Source organism: Mesoplodon mirus (genome assembly GCF_964341445.2).
Source record: "Mesoplodon mirus genome assembly, chromosome: 11".
Lineage (NCBI taxonomy): Eukaryota > Metazoa > Chordata > Mammalia > Artiodactyla > Ziphiidae > Mesoplodon > Mesoplodon mirus.
Window position 1 is genome coordinate 31,895,447 of NC_138987.1, and position 20,159 is coordinate 31,915,605.

At 46.6% G+C, this 20,159-nt stretch overlaps 1 protein-coding gene across 1 annotated transcript in view; it reads right to left on the reverse strand.

Moving 5' to 3' along the window:
* Positions 1–2,641: 2,641 nt before the first annotated feature.
* Positions 2,642–20,159, reverse strand: part of LARGE1 (LARGE xylosyl- and glucuronyltransferase 1) — a 602,024-nt gene continuing 584,506 nt past the window's right edge. Inside the window, exons 13-15 of the mRNA XM_082634479.1 lie at positions 10,771–10,917; positions 6,554–6,749; positions 2,642–4,150 (exon numbers count right to left, since the gene is read on the reverse strand). Of these exons, the coding sequence (XP_082490605.1) occupies positions 3,953–4,150; positions 6,554–6,749; positions 10,771–10,917 (541 nt within the window). The 3' untranslated portion in view covers positions 2,642–3,952. The remainder of the gene's footprint in view (positions 4,151–6,553; positions 6,750–10,770; positions 10,918–20,159) is intronic.

Below are 20,159 nucleotides of genomic sequence, written 5' to 3' on the forward strand. Positions count from 1 at the left end.
TTTCGGTATCGTATAAGGAGACAGCGGCGTAGGGTGGAGAGACGTGGGTTTCTGATGGCCGTTGGAGTTTGGTTCAAGTTCCAGCACCTCCATTAACAACCTGTGTGATTCCGGGTAAGTAACGTTAATTTCTCTCAGGACCGGTTCCATTAGCTAAATAATGGGGATAATGATAAATACCTTCCTTATATTGTAATGTTGCTGTGAGGACCCATCAGTGCCAACTCCCAGAGAAGTCTTGGCTCAGTAAATGGTAGCTCTTGTTATCTTCACCAAGAGGGTGTGGGAGCCATGTCTGAGAGGGGATTTTAATCACGTTTCTTCCACGAACACAGAGCTCCCTAAAGGCCTGGTGACCACAAATGAAGCCTTAACTCAAAGACAGTAGAGTCTTTGAAAGGAACAGAATTAAAGTAGGGTCTGTCCTTTCACGATGGGGTACAAAGAAGCTATTAGTCAACTCGGCAAATACGTCCTCTGTAAATCAGCTCAGGGCGTTTGGAGAGCTCACTTGGAAGCAGCATGCTGATGAGGTCCAAAGGGGAGCTTAGAACTTAGTGTCTCTACCTGTGCCATGTAATCTAGGAAATAACCCAGGAGAAGCATTCAGAGAATCAATGACTGCCCTCCTAGTTGATCTCAGCTGTCTAAATATGGTTACAGATTGCCCAGGTCTATTTCAAATGAATTTTGAGAAAGTCCATGAGCGTGGCAAGATCTGGCACATCTAAGGAGGGGTTGCTGTCTAGGCTGTGTGGTTATTGTTGGATGGTGAACGAGGACTAGGAATCTCATCATCTTCCATAGGTTCAAATCCTCTTGTCTGCCAATATTTAGTATGTTTCTTTTCTACTGGGGAAGAGAGCATCATTGCAGATTATGTGGCTTTGGATTTTAAAAAGTAGGCTTGGGTTTAAGTTCTGATTCTGCCATGTACTGACTATGTGAATTTGGGGGACTTACTGAATTTCCCAGAGCTCACTCAGTTTCCTCATCAATCAACGGTAATAGCCACTTTGCTGTTTTGCCGCAAGGCTTCAATGAGCTACTGCATGCCAAAGGTCCTTTCACAGTGGTGACCCAATATATCTCAACTCTCTCGGACACTGAATATTATGGGGGCTAAATGAGAGAATCCTTTCCTTCCTCCCAACTGAAAGCCAAGATGGTTTTGGCTTATTTAAGCATGAAAACATCAGTGTGCCCCATTTACAAGCGTCTTGTACCCTAGGGAACTGATACGAAGGAATCAGCATCTGTAGCAACTGCCTCTGCCCAAGTGGCTACAGCTCCCCACACGTGAGCTGGGGCTGGCAAAGTGCTGCTGCCCTCAATGTAAGTTCTGGGAATTCACCCTGTTGGTGCTGCAGACCTCAGCCTCCACTGGCTTGGCAGCCTCTGTGTTGAACTTGGGAATCAGCCAAGATCTGAGTTCTAGCCTTAAGTGAGACTAGCTTCAGAGTGTCAGGCGCCTGTCTTTGGGGAAATAGGATTTCCTCTTGTTGGTGTGGAGTGTCAGTTTCTGGCTTTAATAAATTCAGCGTACGTGAAGCTACACCATCCTCCAATTTATACCTATTGTCTCAAAGTAATTAGCACCGTCCTTCATTCTCAGAGCTGACCCACTTCAGATGATAATAGATTATATGGTCACAACTATACCCACAGAAATGCATGTGAAGAAGCAAGGTGGCTGGGCATGATTCAGGGGCCATGAAAAAATTTAAAAAATAAAAGGCTTTAGGGAATTAGAAATTGATTTTCAACAAGGAGGAACTACAGCTGTCAGCATATGAAAGTTTGAGTGCCTGTGCGTGTGTGTGTATGCACAGGGGAGAGGAAAAAGCAGTGGTGTGCGGGGAGATGTTTAACAACCTGCTCTCAGGGTGACAGGGCCCTGATTTGTGATGTTTTCTGATTTCCATGGTGTAACTACTCCAATCACGGATGATTTCACGCTACAAAGGTGATGTCACTGAACACAGGAGTAGGAAAGAGATGTGCACAATAAGTTGTCGTGAGCTGGTCTAAGCTGGCTCCCACACACCAATGGAAAAAGGAAACTTTAACATGAACTTTGAATACTTTTGTGATGTTTTGCTTTTTACAGTATTTATGTATAACTTTTGTAATGACAAATACTCTATATGTAATTTATGTATGTGAGATATATATATATACACACACACACACAGATGAGACATATACACACACACAAACTTATGCATATCTGTGTGAGGATTAGTCCTAATAGTTTTCCTAAATTTTTCAGTAAATCTGAGTGAATGCCCGTGACTGCGTAACACATTGAGGGCCTCTCATAAATCAGGCTGCTGCTGCGGCGTTTCATGATTAACAGGACAGTCGCCACGATTTACCTTGCTGGCCCACATCTGCTACCTAAAACATCTGGCCTTCAGTATTGAGACAGAAGCTAAATGGAAAATGTGAAAATGCTCTGAGGGTTGGAGCATGAAGTGAGATCTAACCTCAGGCAAAGAGAAAAAAGAGGTTCAAGTTCAAGCAATGAGAGAACACAACGAGAGAACAGAAAGTGTAAAGTTGCTGTTTACCGACTTTGCTCTCTACACGGAAGTGTGTCCGGTAGCTCCTTACAAGACTGGGAGGGGAGTGGGGAAGAAACAGTCTGTACTTTCGTTTATTGATGCAGCGTTTGCTGGTCACACTGCAACTTGATACAAACAGCCCGGCAGAGAGGAGGGCCCTGACTCTTGTTCTCATCAATGTAAACACAACATTAACATTGAAGATTCAAGAAAATGGCTAAAAAGTCCAGTGTCCCTTCAATCTGTGTAACGGTAAAGGTGCTGGCCTACCCTTGGATGGGTCCCCAAGGGAGCCTGAGGTCATGACCTCGTCCCAGCTGCAGCGAGTGGACGTGAGCACAGTGGAGCCCAACACATTCTTCCTGAAGTTCTCCAAACGGGCTTGTGAATCTTCAGGACTGGGCTCGAGTGAATTACGAAAGTTCTTCTAAAGGCCTGAGAGGTTCGTACCTTTCGCGTGCATGGAAACCATTCCTTTAAAGCCCTGTCCCCATGAATCAGTCACTGCCAGTAGAGAACGTGACTGGTTGTAAAACAGCTGGTCTCTGTACTTCCACAGTCCCCATCGGAGCCCCGGGATTCTGGAGAGTAGGGAATTCAAGGTCATGGGGCCTCGGTGACCATCCCGAAGAAGGCGACCCATGTAAATATTGGCCGCAGACTCCCGTCCTCCTTGTTGGGCCGCTGCTGATAGAGGGACGTCAGCTAAGGCAGCTGTTTTTCCTTCAGAGCCTTAAAGGATCAGGTTTTCTATTTGGGATTCCCAGACCAAAAATAAACAAATAAACAAAATCCCCCAAAACAAGAGTGACCTTGAGGATAAAGAACCAACTAATCCCACCTCTAGGTCCTGCCAAGTACAGTGTCCCCACTGGGTTTTCCCAAACAGTTCTGATCACTGGTGTGCCCTCCTTTTGGATACCCAGTTGAACTGCAGGGTGAAGAAGAAAGTCTTCTCTGATGAAGAGACATTTTTGCTTTTATTTCCTTGGACGGCTAACCCCTACACCCTGCCTTCTCTTTTTTTTTTTTTTTTTTTTTTTTTAAAAAAAGCAATGAGAATATCCTGAAGACCTGCCTGTGGTGTGCCTTTGCGGTAGGATAACCCCCTTGCTCCCTCTCGCCCTCTGTGTCCCATTCTTGGAGAGACCACGTAGGTGGGCTGTTTTTCCACGCTCTGGGAGTGATGGGTCATGGGCCAGAGAGGGACTGGCCGGATCCTTGTCCCAGATCTCCGTAGTGAGGGCAGCTTTGTTGGGCCAAAGAGACAAATAAAAACAAACCAAAAAAAGTGGTGCTCAATTTGAGTTTGAAGGCTGGGCCCCAAACAGCAAGTGGCTCTCCCCCTTGTAGAACGTCTCTCCCTTGTGACGGGCTTCTTGGTGCTAGCTGTTGTTCTCGGCCGTGAGATATTTGAGGGCAGCAAAGCCGTAGCGGCGGGACATGTCCTGTTGAAACTCTTCCTTCAGGGTTTTGAGACAGATGCGGTATTGCTTGTTGGACCGGAACTTGGTGATGTCGAAGCTAGGGGCGTGAGGCATGTGGATCATGTACGCGTTGGGCAGCACGATGAATTCATACTCCTGGAAGCAGACAAGAGCAGTGTGAGACCTGCAGGGCCCCCAGTGATGTATGATGAACACCCAAGCGGATGGCCGCCTGACTAAGCGAAGGAATAAGTGGTGAATGACACCAGGAAGCAGGGCAGCGCCACCATGTGGAGGGGAGCAGTACAGGGCTGTCTCCATGACCTTGGACACATTACCTGGCTTCTCTGAGCCTTAGTTTTCCCATCTATAAAGTGAAAGTAATAATACCCACCTTGAGAGATGACCAGTAATGTATGGAGAGTGCTGGGCAGAGCTTATGGCCCATAAAACGTTCCTGGTTAAGTGTGAGTACACACCCACATGTTTGCTCTAGAATGACGCAAGCCACAGGAGACTCTCTTGCTCGATTAAGTGATATCTGCTTATGTGACTTCTCATAGGATTTGAGGAGATTTAACAGTCTCGTCAGATTAGTACAAAAGAGGGGACAAAAAAGGAATGAGGAAAAAGATGCTCCACTGGACGGAAGCTCATCAAGAACAAAATTCTCAAAAGCAAAACAAAAAAACCCCAACAAAAAACAAACAAAAACCAAAATGCTCACCCACACAGCCTTACTATGAATCATCGTATGGTATTCTCCACTTTGCAGAATATAGACAGGAACTCAGATAAAAAATAAAATGCCTCTAAATAGCCAAAACAGATGACATAAATTCGGGATGTGTAACTCAAAGGAGAACCAGCCCAGCTGCACTCAGAATTACAATCTCTGATTTTGGATAGAATGTCTGATAAGCTTTGGTCATCTAGTTTCCCAGCCCAGAGCAGATCAGAATAAACTCAAAGGGAAACCTCAAGATGGGGAAGGGTAGCTGTTACAGGTGGAGGAATACTGACAGCAGCCAGAAATGACAGTTGATGGTGAGAAAGGAGTGAGAAAAACCATGAAAAGAAAATGCAAGAACTCCCGGAGCTTAGCTGTTTGGGATGTTTCATGTGGGGACAAAGAGCCCTACCAATTCCAACAGCTCCTATAGGTGTGGCTGGATTACCTGTCAGGTGTGTACTCATTATCTCCCTAAATCACTAGAAAGAGTAAAATTATGTCTGGCAAAGCAAGGAAAATATGCAACAGATTTTCAAGAGTTCTGTCAAAATTGTCTAAAACAAAGCCCAGGTCTCAGTGCTGGAAAAATTAACTTTATTGAACCAGTTCACCTCACCACACTGCTGGATGCACGAATATTACGACATTTCTTTCAAGCAGAAGCTGAGGCAGACTAAGCATTTCTGTTTGTGAGCAGCACTGGACCACCTCCAAGACTGAAAAAATGGACACTAAAGGTCGTGTTCTCCGTTGTTAAATATGGACACTATTCCATAACCTTCTATCTACATCAGTGGTTTGCAACCCTAGAGGTTTATTCAAATCACCTGGGACTGTTCTCAAACACACTGAAACTGTTGGAAAGTTCTCCAGGTGACTCAGGGCAGCCAGCACTGAGTATCCATTGCTTTTTCTGAATTCAGGATGTTCCTGTTGAGAAATATTTACACTGTGCTCCAAGAGGAGGTGCCTTGGAGAATAGCATACAGAGAGACCAAAGGGTGCGGTTGAGTGGCCTAAGCATCCTTCTCCTAACTGAACCAGAATAGCTTTGCTTTTGTTTGTTTGACACGTGGGTTGCCAAGCTGTGGTGTGTCTGGCCGGCTGCAGGTTCTTTAATAAATAAAGTTTTATTGGAACACAGCCACGTCCATTCTTTAGATACTGTCTACAACTGAACGACAATGGCAGAACTGAGTAGTTGAAAAAGAAACTTGCAGGCCCCACAAAGCCTCCCAAATTTACTATCTGGTTCTTTGGAGAAAAGCTTTGCAGACCCCTGGTTTTACCTATTAGAATTCTGCAGGAGATTTCTTTTGAAGTAGGTGCTCAATTAAGTATTAGTTGAATGAATGAAAAGGTTTCATGATTAAATACAGCCTGAACATCATCACTCTTTTAGTTACAGGGTAGAATAAATAGCTGCTCCTCAGCTGCGTGCTTTGTGTCATTTATACCGAAGTGCTAGAGTGCTTTGTGTCAGTTACATGACTCACAGGCTGAGTGATGAATGGTCATCATTTGCTTGCCTTCATCACTGGGTTGAATGAGGATGAGGGGGTGAGATGGTTTGTCACAGGACACTCACATGTGTCTGAGTCCTGGCTGGGAACCCAACTGTCTGTCACCCAAGGGAGAAGAAAGAGAAGAGGTTTGGGAATCAACAACCCTGAGAATGAGTACTGTCATGGTCTCACTCTAGATCCCTGAACATGCTGTGTTCCTTCTCTGGTCCCTGCGTCTTATCTCCAAGGCCCTTCCAGCTTTAAGATCCAGGCCTCCCCTTTCCCCACAGCACCGGGTCCATAACGTCTCACTCTTCTCACCTGGGCATCCAGTTCCATGATGTGAGCCACCTTGTTCCAGCCAAAGCCCACAAACCTCCGGTCGTACTCAGGGCAGTCCCGTCTCACGACAACATACGGCTCGAAATCGGCCTCCCACTCAACCCGGTAAGGCGTGGTGGCGGTCCGCCACTTGGCAAAGTTTGTGGGTGCGTGGCCTTTAGTCCAGACATGGTACCTGGGTCACATGGAGAAAAGCCACTGAGTGGAGGGAAGGAAGCTCAGCTTTCCAAATGCTGCTGGTTTGGAGGACGAAGAGCTATGTGCTGATATAGTCCTTGTTGTGGGTTGCACTTTGTCCTCTGCCCCCCCAAAAGCTATGTTCAAGCCCTAACCCCTAGTACCTGAGAACGTGACCTATTTGGAAAGAAGGTCTTTGCACATGTATCAAGTTAAGAGGAGGTCACATTGGATTACTGCAGGGTCTCATCCAAAGGCTGGTGTCCTTATAAGAGGAAATTTTGGATATGGAGATACACAGGAAGAATGCCATGTGAAGATGAAGGCAGAAATTGAAGTGATACACCTACAAACCAAGGAACGCCAAGGATTGCTGGCCACCACCAGAAGCTGGAAAGAGGCACGAAAGAAATCTTCCCAAGAGCCTTTGGAGGAAGCCAGGAACTACCATCACCTTGATTTTGGACTTCTGGCTTGCAGAATGGTGACAGTAAGTTTCTGTCACTTTAAGCCACCCAGTTGGTAGTACTTTGTTACAGCAACGAATACAGTCCACTATCTACATCCTTTACTAATGAAGAGGCTATCACTATGAAAGGGTACATGACTTTCTGGAGTGCTCTCTGTCATTTATATGGAACTGCATGTTAGTCTGTAATAGGGTCATTCCTACCAGGGACCATTGTGGAAGGCAGAAGACTCTCTTCTGGGTGACCTTGCACTTGTATAATGTTCTCCCTCTTGAGGCAGAACCTGTGAATATGGTATCACCTCCATGATTATGCTACATTATATGGCAAAAGGGATTTAGTACATGTAATTATGGTTACTAATCAGTTGACTTTAGAATAATTACAAGGGAGATTATGGGGGGTGGGCCTGAATTAATCATGTGAACCTTTAAATCTGAGTCTGGAAGAAAGCAAAAAGCCATGCCTGAGATGCCTATGGGGGCCACATGGCAGTCCTACAATGACAAGGAAAGGAATTCTGCCAACGACCAGTGAGCCTGGAGGAGAACCACACACTCTAGGGACAACTGCAGCCTTGCCCACACTTTGATTTCAGCCAAACGAAACCCTAAGCAGAGAATCCAGCCATTCCATGCTTGGACCTCTGACCCTCAGAGACTGTGAGATAGTAAATTTGTATTGTTTTGAGCTTTAAAACTTGTGGTATGGGCCTCCCTGGTGGCGCAGTGGTTGAGAGTCCGCCTGCCGATGCAGGGGATACGGGTTCGTGCCCCGGTCTGGGAGGATCCCATATGCCGCGGAGCGGCTGGGCCCGTGAGCCATGGCCGCTGGGCCTGCGCATCCGGAGCCTGTGCTCCGCAACGGGAGAGGCCACAACAGTGAGAGGCCCGCATACCGCAAAAAAAAAAAAAAACTTGTGGTAATTTGTTATATAGCAATAAAAATGAATACAACCATACAACAATAATGATAATAAGCCAGTATTTAGTAAGCACTTACTCTATACTGGTTATATTGTACATGCTATACCTATAGTTTTAAATTCTTACTATGTGCCCAGTGTCAAGTTACAGATAGCAGTGGCGGAGTTGAGATTCAAACCTAGGCAGCCTGGCTCAAGGGCCAGGACCTTTAACCACTATGCTGGGTTATCTTTCTTATATGTCACTGTCACCACACTCTTTGGCCTATATCTAGAGCAAGCAGTCAATGGCTGTGCACTAAGTTGAACAGATTAATGAATGAATGAGCACTCTAAAAACTTGAGAGGTACCTGAGACAGAAGCCAGTTAGTGGGGCAGGAATGTGCCTCTGGAAGCTCCAAAGAGATGGCAGGAGGCTGAGGCTCTAGTGAAACAGCAGATGGGGCCCAAGAAAAAGAACATTCTAGAAAGAAAAGCTTCAGACAACGCCCCAAGAAACCTACTGTCAGATCAGTAGACAATGGTCTCCAGGACTTGCTGAGACCATCCTCAGCCTACAAACATAGTGATGAGAGAGATTTCCTGGGTACAACCATGTGGGATGTTGCTTAGAAGAGATGCGGGGCACTCTGCTTTGAGCAGAGGTTCTCCAACATGAGTGTGTATCAGAATCCCCTGGAGGACTATTTCCTAACAGATATCTGGGTTCCACCCCCAGAGTTTCTGATCCAGTAGGTCTGGGGTGGGGCTCGAGACTTGGCATTTCTAACAATCTCCCAGGGGATGCTGATGCTAGTGGTCCAGGGACCACACTCAGAACCGCTGTCCTGGAGGATGGATGTGTAGTTGTGTGGGTGATTTCTCATTCCAGGTGCAGTATGGAGTAGGTTTCAGCTGCTAGGAGGCTTAAGAATTCATCATTTGGAGGGAAGGTGACAAAAGCAATTTCTCGGAGGGAAGGTCTGTAATTTAGCACTTGGCATGGTGGCTTGCAAGCTGTTGGCCAGAGCAGCAATCACGGACACAGCAGGCCAAACCCCAGCTCTCAGGCCCACGGACTTGGTCTTGAAATGAGTTCTTAAATAATCTGGGGATGGAGAAGGAAGGAAGGATGTCTTGGAAATTTGCCAGGTGGTCAGCCATCAGGCTATGGCATCTAGAGTCTCTATTTTTGCATGCATCTTCAAACACTGGTAAGAAAATTCAGGACTTGATCAGTGGTCTGATGGTACTTCGGTTAAGAGCACAGGCTCTGTAGTTCCTCAGACCTGGGCTGAATCTGGGCTCTGTCACATACTGGCTGTGTGGCCTGGCAAGTTATGTAGCCTCTCAGAGCATCGGTTTCTTTATCTGTAAAATGGGGACAACATATCTGCCTCATGGATTTGTTGTGAGGATTAAAGGAGCTGATCACAGTGCCTGGCTCATGTTAAGCACTCAATAAATGGAAGTTATTGTTTTTTTCCAAAAAGAAAGGAGGATTGGTTGGTGGGGTATTAACTCTTTGAGGCTACTTTCCAGAATTCTGGAGGGAGGAAGAAGGCTGGAGTTTGAGTCCTGACTCCCCCAGGACCCCTCCACTCCTCAGTTCCTTTATCTGTATAAAAGGTGAAAAGGGAGCATCTCTGAATTGTTGCATGAGTAACCTACCTGATAAAATTATTTCACAAAATAATGTTTGAGAAAACCTTCCAGAAACTTCTAGTGACTTAATAGTGGTATGAAGACCTAAGTTATTATGATCTTTCCAATAAAATTCAGATTGCCTAGAAATGTATGTTCTTTATCTCAAAGGAAGTGTTGGCCATTCTTACACGGTTCAAAAGGGAGGTCTCTCTTTAAAATGGAAGCAGAAGGAAGGCACAACTCTCTTTCTTCCAACTGCTCTGTCAAGAGACCGAGCAGGATTCCTACTCCCCTCCCAGGGGCGCTGCCCTTAATGCTGTAGCCTGTCCCCTGCAGACAGAAGCCATCAGCACCTGTGCTATCCTGCAGTCTCTCTGGGCCCTTTGGACAGGTGGAAGGGTAGCTCTTCTGCGATGTTTCTGCACGACTTAGGGTTCTAGGAAGTCAGGGAAATGAAAGGTTTGTTCGAAACTGTCACTCGGGCAACAGGAAAGTCAGCTGCCACATCTGTTGTGTCCAACCTTGGAGTCACCTTGATGACTTCAGTGGTTGAAGCTACTGCTGCCCATCCCAGGCCCGAGGACCTCGGAGAACAGACCACCCACAAGAAAAAGGGAGACGGCCTCCACGACGAAACGCACTTACCAAACGACTGAATGGACGAACAAACCAAGAGAGGAATCAGAGCCGGGAGACAGGAGTGGAACTTAAACTGAGTAAAGTAGGAAGAGAAATAAGCTGACTGCCCTGCCCAGCGTTCCTGTCCTTGCATGTGGACACACAGGTCGATCACCCATGTACAAAAAGCGCATGGCACGTGGGAAGAGAAACAACACTCCAAGCACACAGTTTGGGGCCAGCGGTGCTTTTTTTGGCCTTAAAATGGTCTAAGGCCATGACAACTGTCTGGGCCAGCAGCTCTGGCGCCTGGGTTCCCAGGAGCGAGAAGGGCTTCAGGCTCCCCCTCCCCCAGGAGGCGGCAGTGAGGGCCACTCACCTGAACGTGAAGAGGGTCCCCATGTCCAGCATTGACAGCAACTCTGCCTTCGACTTGGGGAAGGAGAGCCGGTAGCGCAGCGTCTCGAACGCAGGGACGATCATCACCTTCTTGGTGTTGGCAAGGTCGAGCTGGATGACAGACTTCCTGGAGAGTGGGCAGGAAGAGAGACAGGGTCCTCGTGATGCCAGGCAGAGGCCTTCCCCACGGGATGGAGTGGAGGTGGTTGGCAGAGGGAAGGGGTCAGCCTCTCGGGTTAAAGATGGGGGAGCCGAGGCCCGGGGAGGCCAACTGGTCTACCCGGGGAGGTAGCTGGTCCACTGCCACTCGGGAGTCCTGCTGTCTCTGGACCAGAGAGCGGCGTCTTCCTGGAGAGTGAGCCGAGAGGCTGGGGGCCCTCCCTCACTTGCATAGTGTGTGCCCCTGTCAGAGCCAAGTGCAAAAGCCAAGTGTCTGGGACGCACAGGGTTTGGAGATCTGCCTACTTGCTGGGTCCGCTGGGTCGGCCACATGCTCCTAGTGCACCACTGGCCACAGGAGAGTTGGACATAAAGCTAATGAGGTGATCACCAACTTGGGCATTTGTGGGTCCTGTCTCTGTGACTCTTCAATCCTTCCCCTCCTTCAGATCCTGAGCCTTCAAAATGGCCAGACACACCCCACGCGGCCAGCAGCCAATGCGCCCGAGCTCTGCTATCCCTCTTCCTCTCATTCACTCCTGGCCTTTGAGCCTGGCCTTCTGCTCCTCTGAGACCCATGTCCTGCCTTCTGGATGTATCTGCCATGGCCCAGCTCTGTGGCCAACCTTTGAAAGAGAGAAAGGCCCAGAAAGGTCACAGTGCACGAGGCTTGTAATGAACACAGACAGGATTGAAATCCTGGCTCTGCCGCTTTAGGAGTCTTGCCATATTGTACAAGTGATTTAGCTTCTCACAACCTCAGGTTCCTCCCTAAAATGGGGCAATAATAACTCGCCCCTGAGCTGCTGTGGAGACCGGACAAGGTAACAGAAATACTAGTACTGTTTGGTACACCTGGCACATGGCAGGCTGGAAGCGACAAATGGTCCCTATTACACTGCAGTGCTGTCCTATTCCCTGGCTTCACCTTCCAGCATCTCTTTGGCCGTGGCTTTGATACTTCATGCGGGCTTCCTGCTCAGACCACTGACCCTCAGGTCTCAGGCCAGCCTGGGCTGTCTGCTCATTATCTCTGAGACAGAGAAAGCAGTCTCCCTTGGGGTAATGCGAGGCATTGAAGGCATTTTGCAAAAATACCGGAAGCAGCAGCCCTCCAGAGCAATACAACTGCTTACTGCTTGAAGTCACTTTCACTCAACAGGACTCTGAGCCTGTGCATACGCAGGGACTGGGGCTGGTCTGCAAAGAGCAGTCACCCTACAGGGAAGTAACATGTTAGCCCTGGCCAGCATGGGACAAGAACAGAGCGGCCATCCTGGAAGAACGGTAGCAGGTAGCAGGGTTTGGAAGCAGGTCAGGTCTCGGAAACTACTCTTGGTTAAGGGGTCTCACCAGCTCCCAGTGCAAAGGTGGTGGTTGAGATGGACTGGAAATTGACGTGGGAATCCTCCAAATATCAGTTGCAGTTCACCCTTTATAATTATGCTTACGTTAACTATATACCAAATAATATATGGCCCTCATGTCACTATTTCAGGGGAGATTTATAAACAATGACACCAAGATAGAATCTGGGTGAGCTATATGTAGCTGGTTGGAGGACCGGAGGTCTGAGTCACTCCGTTCTGGCCTGCATTTCTCTCTTTGTCTTCTCTAAGCAATGACTTCATACGAACACCCGAAGTTTTCTCACTGACGGCCAGGCATTCTCTTTCGTATCAACCCTACATTGGTCATGGGCAGAGCTGGAGCTCATTACCTTTCCCCCAGGAGAGGTATGTACCTTATTTACAGATATGGGTGTTAGGGATGGGACATATGGGTCTAAAGAATACCCTTGGATCAAGATGGCGAAGCCCCTGGAGGGAGGAGGGAAGATGTCCCAGCACTGATGGGTGGTTGCCATTCATTCAACAATCACCGAGCACCTACTATGTGCCAGGCACTGTGCTTGGCACTTGGAAATACAGAACAAAACATCCAAAGTCTCTTCCCACCTGGTGCTTACATTCTCATCTGAAATGTCTCAGGATGCTTAAAGCCCAAGGGCAAGTATCTCTAAATTGGGGCTCGAGATTGCATTTGCAGCTAATTATTTGAAGATATGATTGCTATGGAAATGGAGTGGGAGGCTAGGAGGGCTGAACTATTGAGGGAATGGTGAAGTGTACACACATACACAGTAGATATAGAGATCTATGAACATGGACGTCTCTATCTATATAAACCCCAAGTTACTATTACAGTCAAGGTTATTATAGAAGCCACTTCTTGGAATAGAAGATAATTCCCCCTCTCATGGTCCCCGTACATAGAGGCAGCTCTGAGCCATGCTGACACATGTGAAGCCCTGGCCAGGGCTGGGTTTTCAGGGGTAGACACTTGGGCTGAGCAAATTAGTTTCTCACTCTTGGAAATTTGAACAGATGCAGAGACTGGAGATCACAGAGCTGACTTGCCCTAACATCAGGCAACACTCAGAGGTTTCTGAACTTCTACTGCAGAGGGGCCCGGAGCTGCCCAGGGTTAATTATGGTCTCAAGTATTGGTTTTCCAAATCCTACTTTGATTCCATAAGATAAACCATTGAACATTTTCCCCGCTTTGATTTCTTTTCAGTTTAATTAAGTGCCTAGCACTGGTTTCTGTTGCTTGCAACAAAACCACCAATATATTGCAAGGCCCAGAGTAAGTAGACCCAGTCAGCAGCATGCCCTACAAAATCAAGTCCTAGAAAACCTTATTTCCCTCTGCAGAGAGAGCATCAGACTCTCAAGTGTTTTCTGCAAATTCCCTTTAATCTCGCTAAAACACAAAATGCCACGGAGATGGATTTGCCGCTAGATAGGTCCGTTTCAGCCTCAGCTCAAGGAGGCTTTGATACTGATGTCCTGAATGGGTCTCATTATGAAGTTGTTTCAGCCAGAAAGTGGTTTCAGGGCACCAACTCTGAGCACATCTGTTCCTTGAGATGGTAATGGCAGCCTGGGCTTTCCTGCACTGTGTCCTGCTGGCACATACTACCTTGGCTGGGCCTGCTGATCACCTGGAGTTGCATGGTCTGTGGCCATGCTCTACCTGGAAAGCAAGTCTAGCAGGGGATGGAGTGTTTCCAGTGCAGAATCTTCCAGGAGCAGGGGAGGGCAGGATGGCGAGGTGGGAAGGCTGGCCTGGGAGCCAAGAAACCTGCGTTCTGGAGCCAGCTCTGACCAGCTGAGTGGTTCTGGGTCCCATCATTCATCTCTCTGAGACTGGTTAATCTAGAGTATTCAAACTGAAGATTTTGGAAGGCAGTCTGGTACAGTAGTAACCAGGCAAACGTGGTTTCTAGCTGACTCTACCACTCCTCTTGGGCAAGTCACTTGAACCCTTCTGAGTCTCCGAGTTCATGCACGGGTTAAATACTTTGATGAGAAAAAGCACACGGTGCATGCAGAAGTGCTGGCGCAGTGCCTGGCACATACTAGGTGCTGACTACATGATGGCTGCTGTTCCTGATGCTTAGTTTTACGTGTCAATTAGGCTGGGCTGTGGTACCCAGCTGGTTGGTCACACAGTCGGTCCCGGCCAGGGCTTCACACAGGGAAGCATAGCTCAGAGCTGCCCCTATGCACAGGGACCATGAGAGGGGGAATTATCTTCTATTCCAAGAAGAGGCTTCTATAAAACCCCCATTTTGCCTTAGAAGCAAGTCTAGATGTTGCTGTGAAGGTATTTTGTGGATGTGATTATCATTTAGAATCAGCTGACTTTAAGTAAAGGCCCTTACCCTTGATAATGTGGGTGGGTCTCCTCCAGTCAGTTTAAGGCCTTAAGAGCAAAAACTAAGCTTAACTGGGAAAGAAGGAATTCTGCCCCAAAACTGTCGCATAGAAATCCTGCCTGAGTTTCCAGCCTACTGACATGCTCTATGGATTTCCAACTCGCCAGTCATCACAATTCCTTAAAATCACTATCCAGCCATCTAACCATCCTACGGTTCTGTTTCTCTGAAGAATCCTGATTGATCCACTTGCCCTTGTCCAGGACCCCTTCAACAATATTCACAAACCCACTAGAACATTTTTGGACTGAAAACTTGTAAAAGACACCCTAGGTATCTACAGAAGTAAATGAGAAACCTGCAGGTATAACAGAGCACGGCAAACACAGTGACTCAGAGGCAGCTGGCACCGGGTTCAGGTCCTGCCTGCCACCCTCCTGTGACCTTGGCGACACTGTAGTCACAGGCTCTCCATCTGTAAAATGGAGGTAACACTCCTCTCTTACCAATCAGAACTGCTGTGAGGATGAAATAATCATTTAGAGCCAGGCATGCCCCTGACTTGGAATAACTGAGTCACAAATGAGCTTGCGTCCCCTTTCCCAGCTCAGCTTCCCACTGGGCCTGGTGCAAGAGAAAGTACGAGGGCAGAGGGTTCAGAAAAGGCCACCAACTGCCCACAACCAGGACAGATTTCTGGCTTGCCAGCCTGCTTGATGGAAACAGAGTTTATTTGATTTCGGTCTCCAGCCAGCTCCTCGAGTTCTTCCTCATGTCAAAAACAATTCAGGTGTTTCTGACAGAGTAAATTCATCCCTTCCAGTCTGGTGGAGCCGACCTGGTAGCAAACTGGGAGCTGGGTGGTGTCTGTCTTCCAAGTCCCCCATCTCCTCCCCTGTGCATCTTTTCCCCTCAGCGTCTCGTGCTAGTTTACTCAAGTATGCAAATAGTTCATGGCCTTTTTTGCTCGCATTTGGTAAAACTGGTGACCGGGTTTGCGGTGGGGGTGTGTGTGTGAGTAGCAAGCCTTCTGTGCCAGTTGAGGGGACGGAGGTGGGCAGAGACTGCAGGCTTTCATGGGGCTTAGCGCTAAGTTGAAGAAACAGCATGAAAGAGTACACTGTTAGGTAGATGGGCTTCCTGGTGCTTAAAATGACCAAACCTGAAGACGGACTCTGGCAGTTGACTGCATATGCACAAACATGCATGCACGCGTGTGTGCACACACACACACACACGCGCTCCCTCTCTTCCTCTCTCTTTAACTCCATCCTTTGCCCTAGAGGCAGGTCTCTGTCACCAGGAAAACAGCCCAGGTTCCTGGCATGAAGAGATTACGGGAAAGTGTCTCAGAGAAATAAGAAACAGGGATGCATTGTGTGGTTCTAATGACGTCACCTCATCAGTGGTGAAGATGAGGGCTCTGAGGCTGGGAGGCTTAGGTTTGCAACCCGGCTGATTACTTAACCTCTTTGTTCCCCAGTTTCTATCTGTAAAGATGGGGATGGTGATCACAGCATTAATCTCAGAGGGTGTTTGTGAGGATTGAATGAGCTCCTATACATAAAATGCTTAATCCGTGCCTGGCAGGTGACAAGCACTGATGTGCGCTGGCCATCGGCATGAGTGCCCGTCCCTCTTCTCATGCCAGCCTGACCGTGCTCAGAAAGCCTGGCGCCCACCCTGGATTTTCCCACTTTGCTCTTTCATTGGTTCCTCGCTTGTTCCACTCTGTGCCAGGCACTGTTGAAGCACTTGGGATACACTGGTAAATAGAACAGGCAGAAATCCCTGCCTTCGTGGAGCTGACATTTTACAGGTGGGGGACAGACGAGAAGAACAAATAGTGAATCACATAGTGTGTTGGAAAGTGAGACCTGCTGAGAGAGAACGGAGCTGGGTGAGGGCTGTTAGGAATGCCGGAGGTGGAGGCTGGGTTGTACTTTTAAATAGGCAGGCGTCATGGAGAAGGGGGTATCTAAAACAGGTACCTGGAGTAAGCGAGGGAGCATGCCATGCGGTGACCTGGGTTAAGAGCTTTCTGGGCTAGGGAAACAGCCAGTGCAAAGGTCCTAATGGCAAAAGCACAGTAAGGAACAGAGAGAGTACCTAGGAAGGGGACCAGAAAGGTCCTGGGGGAGGGGGAGGGTGCTGCAGATAATACAGGGCCTTACAGATCACTGAAGGGTGTGGTGGGCAAACGCCTCCCCCGCCTCTCCCCCAGTGATCACCACCTCCCAATCCCAGGAAACTGCAGCTATGTTACCTTACACAGCAAAAGGGACTCCGCAGATGTGCCTAAGGATGCTGAGACAGGAAGGTTATCCTGGATTATTCAGGTGGATTCAGTGTAACAGAGAGGATCCTTCTAAGAGGGAGTTAGGAAGCAGAGGCTGGAGTGATGTGGCCACAAGCCAAAGAATGTGGGTGGTCTCCCGGCAGCAAGAAAACAGATTCTCCCCTAGAGCCTTCAGAGAGCAGCCCTGTTGACACCTTGATTTTAGCCTCCACAGACCCTTTTCAGCATCCTTACAGCAGCAACAGGAAACTAATACAAAGGTCTTGAGATCTTACTCGGTGAGATGGGGAGCCACCAGGGAACTCTGAGCTGAGTGAGAGGATCTGCTTTCTGTATTAAAAGAATCACTCTGCTGCTGTGTTGATTAAAAGAATCACTCTGCTGCTGTGTTGAGAGCCCACTGTAGTGTCACCTGGGTAGAAGCTGGGAGGTCAATTACGAGGCCCTTGATGTAATACAGGTGCTACCTTATGGGATGGCCAGATAGTCTGATGTTTCAAGAGGAGCCTACTAGAACGATTTTCAATACATGTGGGGAATGGGTCTCTCTCAGGGGCTGCCAGTTTGAAGAGAGGCTGAAGAGTGAGAAAAAGAGCATGACCTTCCACATCAGACGATGCTGATTCTATCTCAATACCACTTCACTAATCGTGTAATCATGGGCAATTTTCTTAACTCTGGGCTTTTGTTTCCTTATCTTGATGATAATAAATACTTCACAGGCTTGGTTATGAAGAGAACTAAGAATAATATATTCATTAATTAGTGAATATTTATGAAGCCAGACCAGAAATATTGAGTCCAGAGCTGGGTGAACAGATATAACCTCTGTCCTGACAGAGCCCAAAGTGGAGGGAGGGAGAGAGGCACAAGTGTAGGCTCTCTGGTGTGTAACTTCCCATCACTGAGCTACGGCCTTTTCATTTTTTCATAGAGACAAAAAGTATACTAAAGATTATCAGGCACTGAGCAGAGGGAATGGGGAGTTATTCCAGTTTTGAAGGCACAAAGAATTCTGGAGATAGATGATGGTGATGGCTGCAAAACAATGAGAATATTCTTTTAATGCCACTAACCTATACACTTTAAAATGTATAGATGGGTTAAGATGATACATTTAAAAAAATTTTTAATTTTATTGGAGTACAGTTTTATAATGTTTTGTTAGTTTCAGGTGTACAGCAAAGTGATTCAGTTATACATATACATATATTCATTCATTTTTAGATTCTTTTCTCATATAGGTTATCACAGAGGACTGAGTAGAGTTCCCTGAGCTATACTGTAGGTCCTTGTTGGTTATCTATCTTATACATGGTAGTGTGTGGGTGTTTATCCCAAGTTCCTGATTTACCCCTCCACCTCCACCTTTCCCCTTTGGTAACCATAGGTTTGTTTTCAATATCTGTAAATCTGTTTTTGTAAATAAGTTCATTTGTATCTTTTTTAAAAAAAGATTCCACACATGAGTGATATCATGTGGTATTTGTCTTTCTCTGCCTGACTTCACTTAGTATGATAATCCCTAGGTCCATCCATGTTGCTGCAAATGGCATTGTTTCATTCTTTTTTTATGGCTGAGTAATATTGATTTTATATATATATATATATATATATATATATATATATATATATACACATACATACCACATCTTCTTTACCCATTCATCTGTGATGGACTTTTAGGTTGCTTCCATGTCTTGGCTATTGTAAACAGTGCAGCAATGAACATTGGGGTGCATGTATCTTTTTGAATTATGGTTTTCTCTGGATATATACCTCAGAGTGGGATTGCTGGATCATATGGTAGTTCTATTTTTAGCTTTTTAAGGAAACTCCATACTCTTCTCCATAATGGTTGCATCAATTTACATTCCTACCAATAGTGTAAGAGGGTTCCCTTTTCTCCACACCCTCACCAGCATTTATTATTTGTCAACTTTTTCATGATGGTGATTTTGACTGGTGTGAGGTGATATCTCATTGTAGTTTTGATTTGCATTTCTCTGATAATTAGTGATGTTGAGTAATTTTCATGTGTCTATTGGCCACCTGTATGTCTTCTTTGGAGAAATATGTTTAGTTCTTCTGCCCATTTTTCAACTGGCTTGTTTGTTTTTTTGACATAGAGCTACATGAGCTATTTGTATAATTTGGAAATTAATCCCTTGTTGGTCACTTCATTTGCAAATATTTTCTCCCATTCTGTGGGTTGTGTTTTCATTTTGTTTATGGTTTCCTTTGTTGTGCAGAAGCTTTTAAGTTTAATTAAGTCCCATTTGTTTAGTTTTATTTTCATTACTCTAGAAGGTGGATTAAAAAAGATACCGTTGTGGTTTCTGTGAAAAAGTGTTCTGCCTATGTTTTCCTCTAAGAGTTTTATAGTGTCAGGCCTTACATTTAGGTCTTTGATCCATTTTGAGTTTATTTTTGTGTATGGTGTTTGTTAGAGAATGTTCTAATTTCATTTTTTTTTACATGTAGCTGTCCAGTTTTCCCAGCACCACTTATTGAAGAGACTGTCTTTTCATTGAGCTACCATATGATCCAGCAGGCCCATTCCTGGACCTATAACCTAAGAAGACAGAATTGGAAAGACACAGGTAGGCAAATCTGCACTGCACAGTATTACAAGAGACTGTCTTTTCTCTGTTAAATTGACCATAGGTGCCTGAATTTATTTCTGGGCTCTCTATCCTGTTCCATTGATCTATATTTCTGTTTTTGTGCCAGTAACATATTGTCTTGATTACTCTGGCTTTGTAGTATAGTCTGAAGTCAGGGAGTCTGATTCCTCCAGCTCTGTTTTTCTTTCTCAGGATTGCTTTGGCTATTCGGGGTCTTTTTTTTTTTTTTTTCGGTATGCGGGCCTCTCACTGTTGTGGCCTCTCCCATTGCGGAGCACAGGCTCTGGAGGCGCTGGCTCCACGGCACGTGGGATCTTCTCAGACCGGGGCACGAACCCGTGTCCCCTGCATCGGCAGGCGGACTCTCAACCACTGCACCACCAGGGAAGCCCCGGAGTCTTTTGTGTTTCCATATAAATTCAAAATTTTTTTGTTCTAGTTCTGTGAAAAATGCCATTGGTTGAGCTGTGTTCTAAAAAGCAGAAGTGGGACTTCCCTGGTGGCACAGTGGTTAAGAATCCGCCTGCCAATGCAGGGGACACGGGTTTGAGCCCTGGTCC